Raw genomic sequence first — 10,987 nt, forward strand, 5'->3', positions numbered from 1 at the left:
TAACCTTTATCATCCACCTTCTAGGGACACTAATTAAACTTAATGAAAACACCCTATTTATGGCTGCCTTTATTTTAATGCTGTGGAAATAATTAAATTACTAGATACCACAACTTTGAAACAAAGGTGCATTATAATTTGTTGATTGATAGTGTTACTTAACATGGTACTTATTTTGTTTTGTGTTTATTTGTTCAGCTCATCTGGCAACTGAATGCGTGTTCTCTCTCTGTCAAATAAATAAGTAAAATCTTAAAAAAAAAAACAAAGATTTTCCATTCAAGACATATGCAGATATTTAATTTTTTTTAATTTTTAAAAATTTTATTTTATTCAAATTCAATGAATTAACACATATTATTATTTTTAAAATATTTTATTTATTTATTTGAGAGAGAGAGTGGAGGGGAGGAGCAGAGGGAGAGGGACAAGCAGACTCCATGCTGAGCACAGAGCCTGATGGGGAGCTTGACCTCAGGACCCTGAGATCATGACCTGAGCCAAAACCAAGAGTCAGATGCTTAACCCACTGCGCCAACCAGGTGCCCCCATAGGCAGACATTTTGTTAAAGACAAATTGTCAAGGGGTGCCTGGGTGGCTCAGTCGTTGCGAGTCTGCCTTTGGTCCCAGGGTCCTGGAATCGAGCCCCGCATTGAGCTCCCTGCTCCGTGGGAAGCCTGCTTCACCTTCTCCCACTCCCCCTGCTTGTGTTCCCTCTCTTGCTGTGTCTCTCTCTGTCAAATAAATAAAAAAAAATCTTAAAAAAAAAAAAAAGACAAATTGTCAAAGTATGCTTCTAGCACTAGTTACTTAATTTTGTATTTTCCTTAGAAACACCATTCAGGTGACCCAGTCTTCCAGGACTGCTTGTCACCGTAATGGCCCAGGAGTGTTCTAGCTAGAGGTCAATCAAGATCCATGTTTTCTGGGTGCCTGGGTGGCTCAGCCATTAAGTGTCTGCCTTCGGCTCAGGTCATGATCCCAGGGTCCTGGGATCGAGCCCTGCATCGGGCTCCCTACTCGGCGGGAAGCCTGCTTCTCCCTCTCCCACTTCCCCTGCTTGTGTTCCCTCTCTCGCTGTGTCTCTCAGTCACACAAAGAAATAAAATCTTAAAAAAAAAATCCATGTTTTCTGGGATTTTTTTTTTTTAACTGTGCATTTTATGTCTAATCATATGCTTAGAAAACTAAACTGCCAAAAGTTTATCAAGATATGGTATTTTTAGTCCACATGGGATATGATTTTGCCAGTTTGCTAGCATTGTCATTTATTAGATCTTTTATTTATTTTTTAAAAAGATTTTATTTATTTATTTGACAGAGAGAGAGAGAACACAAGCAGGTGGAGTGGGAGAGGGAGAAGCAGGCTTCCTGCTGAGCAGGGAGCCCGATGTGGAGCTCGATGCGGGGCTTGATCCCAGGACCCTGGGATCATGACCAGAGCTGAAGGCAGACACTTAATGACTCAGCCACCCAGGTGCCCCTTATTAGATCTTTTAAAGTCGTGTACCTTAAAAGAAGAAAACTGACAGAGTACAAATTAGTAAGAACTTAACCAATATCAGGAGGAAAAAAATCCGAATCTTAAACCATGTTCAGATACCTCTTAGAATCTGATGAAGATGGGGGCGCCTGGGTGGCACAGTTGGTTAAGCGTCCAACTCTTGGTTTTGGCTCAGGTTGTAATCTCAGGGTCATGGGATCGAGCCCCACGCCGGGCTCTGCCCTCAGCGCAGGGTCTGCTTAAGACTCTCTCTCCCTCTCCTTCTGCCCCTCTCCCCCACTGAGCACTCTCTCTCTCTCAAATAAATAAATAAATCTTAAAAAAAAAAGGTGATGCAAATAATGCACCATTCATTAATCCTACCTAACCAAATCTTGTTGATCTCTATGAAGTCACACGGCCTCATGTCAACATTTCAAGAAGAACAGATCATTCATGCTCTATGATTACTTCATACATACCTGAAACCACAAATATTTTAATGTATACTCCTTCCTATATTTTCTTATGAAGTTATTGTGAATCTCTCTTCCACTATGGTTTTCAACTGTGTCACACCTGTTATTCTTCACAGCTTCCATTTAGAAAATTTTACTGTAAGGCCTTGATCATGCTGGACATACCTTATCCTTCAAGGTAATGCATTTTTATTTGAAGACAATCTAAGAAACACCCCCCAAACTATTCGTTTCCAAATTCAGTTTTAAAAACCATTACAGATACATTCCAGGAATTTGCCAACCTCCATCATTCATTCCTGCATGAATCAATGGTAGTGAACAGTGTTATGAACTAAGTATTTATGCCCTCTCCCTGATTTATATGTTGAAATCCTACCCCTCAAAGTGATGATATTAGGAATATGGGGTCTTTGGGAAGTAACTGAGATTAGATGAGGTCTTAAGGGCAGAGCCTTCATGAATGGGATTAATGCCTTTATAGGAAGAGTCATGAGAGAGCTTGCTTCTTCTGCTCTGCTCTCTGCCATGTGAAGATATCATGAGGAGCTGGCACGTATACACCTATCCATGTGCACGCACACAGACACACACAAAGGTGTCCTTCGCTGAATTTCGTGAACTCTTGTTGAAAGGTAGGTTGCTCACTTTGGTAAAATAATCCTTTGCAAGAGAGAAGTGCCATAAGATATATAAATTACTGAGATAACCATACATGTGAAAATACAACTTAACTGCTATTTATTGCCAGATGGTAGCATTAGTTATCACACTCTGTGACCTCATGCACACATGTGTACATATACATACATTCATACGACATTAAGAATAGCACCTGCATTTAACATATACTCAGTTACGAAGAACAGTACGTTTGGGGTTAGGATGAAATAGAAGGTGCATCCGTCATTTTTTCTCTATTTTAAAAATTAGGACAATGTTAAAAATTATAAATATTCTTAAATACCTATTTATTTACAGGACATTATGCTAGCAACAGACACTTATAATATGAATAATCCAAACACAATTATTTAGATTGAACAGGCAAACGAATATATACAACTTATGTTTTGGCTCATGTTTATTATCAATCTGTCAACCATTAGTTAAGGTGTTTATAAAAAAAACTGTAGAAATATTAAGAATTGGTTAAATATCGGTCTTTTAGAAAACTTGAACACTGAAAAAATTCTGAATTATAGATACAGTTTATAGCTATAATTATCTTTAAAGTTCATTTTTTTTCATCATCACCACCTCTTTGTTATTTTTACTATTCTATCAAAGTGTCTTCCAATTCTTCCATGAAAGAATCATGCATATCAATTATGTGACTATAAAGCTCAGCAACTAACCCTATGAATAATCAACACGAACTTTGATTGAAGCAACATCTGAAACCTAACCAATATTTCAACAAATACTTTTTAATTTTCAAACATTTTAATATAAAGATAGTTACAATACCTTGACTATTTCTTCAGTTCCAATTAATTCAGGGAAGAGGTCAAGTTCTACAAAATTAGAAACAAAATTATTAAAATGTTTATTCAACTATTTTAACCCTGTGGGTTCACCTTTGGATGGAGAGGTTGGGGGCGCCGGGGGTGGGGGTGCGGGGAAAGACTTGTTAGTTTTGAAAATACAGAACCTCCAAAAATAAAAATTTCAAATTTTAAGTTTCAACACTACTGAACACTACATAACACACCACTACACACCTATATAAAACTGCATTCAAAACCTTCATCTCTATCTTCTACTCCAACTCCCTTCTCCTTCCCCCTCCCCTCTATGTGGGATTGAAGCTAAGAAGGGAGAGGCAGACAGGCTGATATTACTGAGTATAAAAAACCGAAATAATTTTTCATCAGTGTAGACCTTCATCCTTAGCAGGGCTGACAGTTAGGGAAATGCCAGGGATTAGGGGGAGAATTGACAGGATTTATTTTCTTATTCAGCTGTTTCTTCCTTCAGTTCCTCTTCTCGTTGAGGGTCAAATGATTCCTTCTATACTGTGAATTTGGGCTCACACTTATATGTACACAGGGTGTTGCATCAAATGGACAGGAAGGACTGACCAGAGTGATTCCAGGTCCTTCACCCCAGGGAAACCCAGTGGTGCTGTCTACACAAAGAATGCACTGGCCGGGATCATTCAAGTCTGCTGTTCCCAACAACCAGAATCAGTATATTTCCAGTACATGGGTATCTCAATCCTAGAACAAAACCTGCCAGTAAATGTGAGGAAAGATTAGGAGCTGGTTCTCTCTCTCCAACAAGGAATCTAGACACAATGCCAAATTACTGAGGGGCTGACCGGAGAAGCACTGTCCTTCATGCTTCATCAGAGCTGCACTGGGCTCAGCTTCAGCTGAGCATTATTACAATAATGCTTCTCTTAGTCTCATTATTCTATAGAATTTCACTCCTTCTCGAAAATTCATGCTCTTCACTCTCCCAAAGTTGCTTTTGTTCTATACTTTATACCTCTAGGTATCTTCAAGGGAGATGCATATTCTCTAAAGTTTTCAAAGGCAGAAGTGAATTAACATGAAATGTTTATCAAATCCAGGCCTGTTTTATAACACAGACTTTTTTCTTTTCTTCACAATAGCCAAACTGTGGAAGGAGCCGAGATGTCCTTCAACAGATGAATGGATAAAGAAGATGTGGTTCATATATACAATGGAATATTACTCAGCCATCAGAAAGGATGAATACCCACCATTTGCATTGACATGCGTGGAACTGGAGGGGATTATGCTAAGTGAAATAAGTCAAGCAGAGAAAGACAATTATTTTATGGTTCCACTCATATGTGGAACATAAGGAATAGAGCGGAGGATCACAGTAGAGGGAAAATGGAATGGGAAGAAATCAGAGAGGGAGACAAACCATGAGAGACTCTAGACTCCGGGAACCAAACTGAGGGTTATGGAAGGGATGGGGTGGAGAATGCGGTAACTGGGTGATGGGCATTAAGGAGGCCACGTGGCGTGATGAGCACTGGGTGTTATACGCAGCTAATGAATGGTTGAACACTACATCAAAAACTAATGATGTATGGACTCTGAGAAACAAACTGAGGGTTCTAGAGGGGAGGGGGGTGGGAGGATGGGTTACCCTGGTGATGGGTATTAAAGAGGGCAAGTACTGCATGGAGCACTGGGTGTTATAGGCAAACAATGAATCATGGAACACTACATCAAAAACTAATGATGTAATGTATGGTGATTAACATAACATAATAAAAAAATTTAAAAAAACTAATGATGTACTATATGCTGGCTAATTGAACATAACAAAAAATAAATAAATAATAAAATAAAATATACATACAGAAAAGTAAAAAAAAAAAAAACCCACAGAGTTTCTTGAGTTTATTTTTATCAGAAAATTTCTAGGCATTAAGAAATGTAAGGCCATAAAATGTAGTCCTGTGCATGGATTCCATTTAGAGGAGAATTCAAGAAAAATTGAGAAGTGAGTCACCCTCTCAAGAGAATTTAGATAAAATTAATACTCTTGACTATTGAGCTATCTCAAAGTCACTTATCCTGAACAATGTTAATTTAGCCCTGAGTTAAATTTAACACTCAATTATTTTTTTTTTTCTTGTTAAAACCCACCATGAAAGAGTTTGGAAACCTTTATTTGGATCATTAATGTTCTCCGTTTTCTATTTTTTGTTTCTCATGCTCTTAATTCTTCATGTTTTCAAATTAAAGTGATCTCAATAGTTTGGAATATTTGTGTCTCTACAACTGCCAAGGAAATCAATACAGGTGATAAAGATGGGATGGATGCAGCTAAACTGCAAAAGACAAATAAGAACCTTCAATATGATTTTCTATAAACTGCAATTAGAGAAGTTAATGCACCCGAAAGCCTTCAAATTCAGCATGTGAGACAATGCATAATTTTACCAAAATGCTTTTAAATGGAGTCACACCCTTTCATGAACTTTTAAAATATTTTAATGTTAATAAGGGCAAGTCATAACAAATATTTGTTAGTGATACATGTATGATACTGTCGATTTTTCTCTGTTAAGAGGCCATGGGGAAAAAAGTCTCAGTGATAATCCATTCTCTTCAACATGCTTAAGGAAATGTTTTAAAATTAAAAACAAGCAAGCAAACAAAAACACGATCTAACTTTACTAACTTCATACTTTTAATGGGCAAAAGCATTTTCTTATTGACTGTCAAGCTGGGGTAGGGTATGTATAATTATCACATTGAGGACTGACTTCCTTTTCTTTCAATATTCTCTGAGTGTATCATTGCATGGGATTTATTTTTATCCTTTACCACAGCATAAATAAACTATATGGATTTGGGTTCCTCCTAAGTTAGAATACATGACTTTACCCAGTCATTTCCCCCAAAGAGTATCAATGAGTTCTACTGAAACTGGCTTTGCTATTCACCACTATAGGAAGTGAGATGTCCCCTTTGGGCCTGCTGTGGGCCCTCGGGGCGGACTGTATGGGTCCAGGCAGTCCTTTGGTCCCTCCTAGCTTCATGGCCCTCTCGCGGGTGAGTACCCCAAGTGTGGATGCCTTCATATCTGTAAGTATTAACCCACTTTGAAGGATCTTCATTTCTGGTTTCCAATTCGATTATTCAAATTGACCAAAATTCTGGGGTTGCCCTGGAATACTTCTTCCCCCATATAATCTGGAAATCTTGTGCTGGGCCTCTTCAGAACAAGTTTGAAATAAAATAATTTTAGAAAATGTTTTCTATCTTCCTGGAGATTCTGAGGCCACGTTTCTAAGGCTGAGAGTTCACAGCACCTCTGGTGATGGGCACAAGGTCTCCAACTGGTACCCTCCGGCCTGCTGGGTCCTCACAAATAACTGGTATTTTAGCAGCCACTGACCTGACTTAGGCAATACCGATATATTGGGTAGTTCAAAAGTATACTGGTTGACAGTCTTCTCATTCACTTCCTCAAACTAGACTGCAGGAACGCTATAAAATGTCCAACAGTAAAGACTGTTGATATTTTTTTGAGTGAACACTTAAAATTCACATATGTGTGATAACTGAACAAAAGCTATTGGTTGGGACGCCTGGGTGGCTCAGTCGGTTAAGCGGCTGCCTTTGGCTCAGGTCATGATCCCAAGGTCCTGGGATCAAGTCCCACATCAGGCTCCCTGCTCGGCGGGAAGCCTGCTTCTCCCTCTCCCACTCCCACTTGCTTGTGCTCCTGCTCTCGCTATCTCTGTCTCTGTCAAATAAATAAATAAAATCTTTAAAAAAAAAAAAAAAGCTATTGGTTCATTCTGGTTTTGTTCGGGGGCACATGTGATGCTAAATTTTCCAAAAGAGCATGTTAGTCGCACATTAACATTCCATAACACAAAAAAGCAACACCAACAAAGGTTGGCAAACAAGGCTTATTTAATTGTCTGAAGGAAGCCAAGTGTTACAGCACAAGAGGGCAAAGCAATGTAGACTGCAATCTCTTCAAACCGCGATTTCAAATATTATTACATAATAACACCCACAGCACAGGATGGTACAGGCAGAGCAAGGACAGATGTATAGTGATTTAACAAACACAACTGTTACACGACTGCAAAGCACACAACAACAGAAGAATGTGTTGATCTAATTCACCATGCATTTAAATTTAACATACACAATTATCAAGGCCCTACAACACGTACTTAAATAATATCCTCTATAATTGTATAATAATTAACTCTACATTCCCGAATAGAAAAGACACAATTATTTACAATGAAATAAATATATTTATGAATTGCTTATTCATAAATATAATTTTCTACAAAGTATTTGGAGAGAATATACATTTTAGTTTAACTTTAGTAAGCTTTTCCTGGACAAATTCAAATTGTTTCCTAATACGAATTTATGCACGTATTTGAAAATAGCAAACTGGAGTAATGTTTCATGGACACTAGTTTTATGGTGACGCCGTGGTACACAGGACTGTAATTAAAACGCACAAACAACAATCCAATTAGCCAAAGTTAAATGCACAATTTGGAAGCTTCAGTTTTCTTTCGTGGATATCGATTAAAATATTTGAAATATACCATTGAAGGAATGAGGGCAACTGTAAATAACCTCCTTCATTTCTTTATAACACAAGCAAAAAACAACACAGTATTTAGAAAACAGCTTATCTGAAATAATAATAAAATGATTCAATAGGGTACATTACAATGTTATTAAGGTAAGGAACAACATGATCAACAGGATGAAATGGTGCTAATAAACACCATGAAATAAGCAGCAAACTCAAAGGCCACTTACACCTCCATTAGCCATATAAATCATAAAATCAACAAATCTTGTAGGTACCATCGCACTAAACCACAAGACAGTACTTTGGTCAAGACTTTTACTGTGATACATTCACCACAGAAACAGTATTTAAGATAAGGTAGTTTTAATAACAAGTTGAATATATATGAATTGAAATGCCATTGCCGCCTTTTAGATCAGAAAAAAATGAGTTCTAAAAGAACAAATAATTCCTTTATGAAAAATAGGAAGACCCCACACATGGGGTAAGTTGGCTTTTGATGGAGGACTTTTTGGTAGAAATAATTAAGGAATAATCTAAGTTTTTAACCTTAGCTTTTAAGAGGAATATCATAGTGAAACATCAAATCAAATGCCATGTTTCACTAAAACATCATCACTGTACAAAATGCTTTAAGGGACTGAGCTATCCTTGGAGATTAAATGGTATGCCCAAATTCACATGTCATCAGTTCAACAGTGTCCTCAGCCTTTGAATAAATGGAAATCAAGTTACAATACTTGTTATTTTGTACAAATGTGAAAGTGCAACAAATGATGCAAGAATATTGTGCTTTGGGCCAGGATAGATACGCTCTATCAGGATCACTCAGAAATCGCTTCTGTAGAAAATAAACATTTGATCTGTTTTCCTTTATGCAGTAAGCATCTAAGAAAAATTCCTAAAGTTTAAAATTCTGACATAGTGGAGAGAGTAAGAAAGACATACCACAAATAGCTGGAAGTAATTATTTTTTGTAAACTCCTGGGAGATTGTTTTATGTACAGAAATGAGAGTGGTATAATTAAACCAAGGTAGTAAATTAAATGAATGTATTTAACACAATTCTTATCCTAAAATGCAAAATAGCATTAGAGGAGATTTTTATATACCATATTTCATCAATTCACATATGATATTGGCCATGATAGTCAACGTTGCTCTGTTAAAGATGTCATTTTCTAGGTGGATCCATATGGGGAATTCTGGTGAGGGATGACAGTCAGGGGAGGAGCATGATATGGCGTAACTGATAACTGGTCAGTTGATTTTGATACTCACCTTTCAATAAGATTTAGAGCTCACATTCCATTTAAAAATAACCTAATTTTGAAAATCAATGCTACATAAAAACAGTACATTATACCCAGGCCATGAGGCAGATTGTAAGAAATATTAAATAGTGATATTGCCATCATGATAGTAGTAATATTCATTGGCCATCCACATTTTAATCTGGGAAATATTTTGGGAAGTTTTGTAGCCTGTGGTTTAGAAGGATACATAATCTACCATCTAATGCTCTGACATACATACTTTAACTTAAAAATTTAACTAGTGAGGACAACTCTGTTGAGGTCATTAATGAACAAGCTCATAATGAATTAAAGTCCTTGCTATATCATATAGACCACAAAGGCTAATCAATATACCAGTTTTTCTTCAATATGTCCAACTGGAATATGGTATAAGTAATGTAATTTATTACCATCCATGAAAAATTTATAAAATTACCAGTGAGTAGACTCATGGTATGGTAGGGGTGACCAAAGAATATTTACATTTATGTGCACATGTTTGCATGTATTTATGAATATGCATATGCATGATATCTATGTGTATATAAATATACACATATACATATAAATACATACATATATAATTCCATTCTATTGCCTTAAAACTGCTTATGCTAACAAAAGGAAAACTAATTATATACATTTGTAAATTGTCAAATTATGATGGTCTGCACTTCATTTAATTATTGCATAAGGTTTTAGATCAAAAGATTTTCCCATAATACTTAGAGAAGATGCATGCAAATAAAGTAGAATTAGAAACAACATCTTTGTTTTGCTTTGGGAAACAGTACTGGCAAGTCAACTAAGAGGAAAGCACTCTACCCCCTTCACACAGAATTATAAAAAGTGGATGAAAATACCTAAGATATGCATATCATTAAAAAAAAGAAAAAAGAAAAGACCTAAGATAAACTGTTAGATGTATTGTATAGATATTTCAAAGTACCTCACATGATCCTAGAATCACGTATATACTTACTACAAAATGCTTTGGGGGCTGAAAAAGGAAATAAACACAAATGAAACCAACTTTTCATTGTCAAAATAAAAGTCTTAATATTTACATAGCTATTTTCATCTGATGACCATTACAGACAAAACAACAGATTTTGCTGTTCTTATTTCACAAATAGAAAACTTCAACATTTAGAATAAATTTACTTATTGTCTTGCACCAGATCTGTTGAATGAAAATGGTTTCCATGCTTCACAAAATTAGCTGATGATCCAGACCAAAAAAAAATCATTTTGCCTTTTGGCCAAAACAATATAAAGTCAGAGATAAAGCACCATTGTACCCAGTAACTAAACTAGCTTCATTTATGTGGATATAAAGGCATATCAAGGGACTTACCCGGGTCATCAGAAGGCATGTCAACAACAAGCTGGTCACTGTATTTTCCATATAAGCCATTAGCGCAGATGGCTACTATCTGAAGCACATAACTCATATTGGGTAGTAAATTATTGAGAATAGCACCCTAAAAGAAAGATGTCAGTAATTATATTAATGTATTATTCTCATCAGAGCACTAACATAATAGACATCTGTCTTTAGAAAACATTTTCTCATTTGCCAACGGAAAATATATTTTATTAATCTAAGAAAAACTGTATGCAATGTTGTTAAGTTGAACTTGTGAGATTTGTG

The 10,987-nt window shown here is 36.4% G+C and overlaps 1 protein-coding gene across 4 annotated transcripts in view; it reads right to left on the minus strand.

The window, feature by feature from the left end:
- PTPRZ1 (protein tyrosine phosphatase receptor type Z1) overlaps positions 1–10,987 on the minus strand; it is a 167,683-nt gene that overhangs the window by 47,883 nt on the left and 108,813 nt on the right. For all 4 annotated transcript variants that reach the window (XM_081800181.1, XM_081800180.1, XM_081800183.1 and 1 more), the window contains exons 10-11: positions 10,691–10,817; positions 3,434–3,480 (exon numbers count right to left, since the gene is read on the minus strand). In XM_081800181.1, the coding sequence (XP_081656307.1) occupies positions 3,434–3,480; positions 10,691–10,817 (174 nt within the window). The remainder of the gene's footprint in view (positions 1–3,433; positions 3,481–10,690; positions 10,818–10,987) is intronic.

This window comes from Leptonychotes weddellii, chromosome 12 (genome assembly GCF_054177405.1).
Source record: "Leptonychotes weddellii isolate Sample4059 chromosome 12, ASM5417740v2, whole genome shotgun sequence".
Taxonomy (NCBI): Eukaryota; Metazoa; Chordata; class Mammalia; order Carnivora; family Phocidae; genus Leptonychotes; species Leptonychotes weddellii.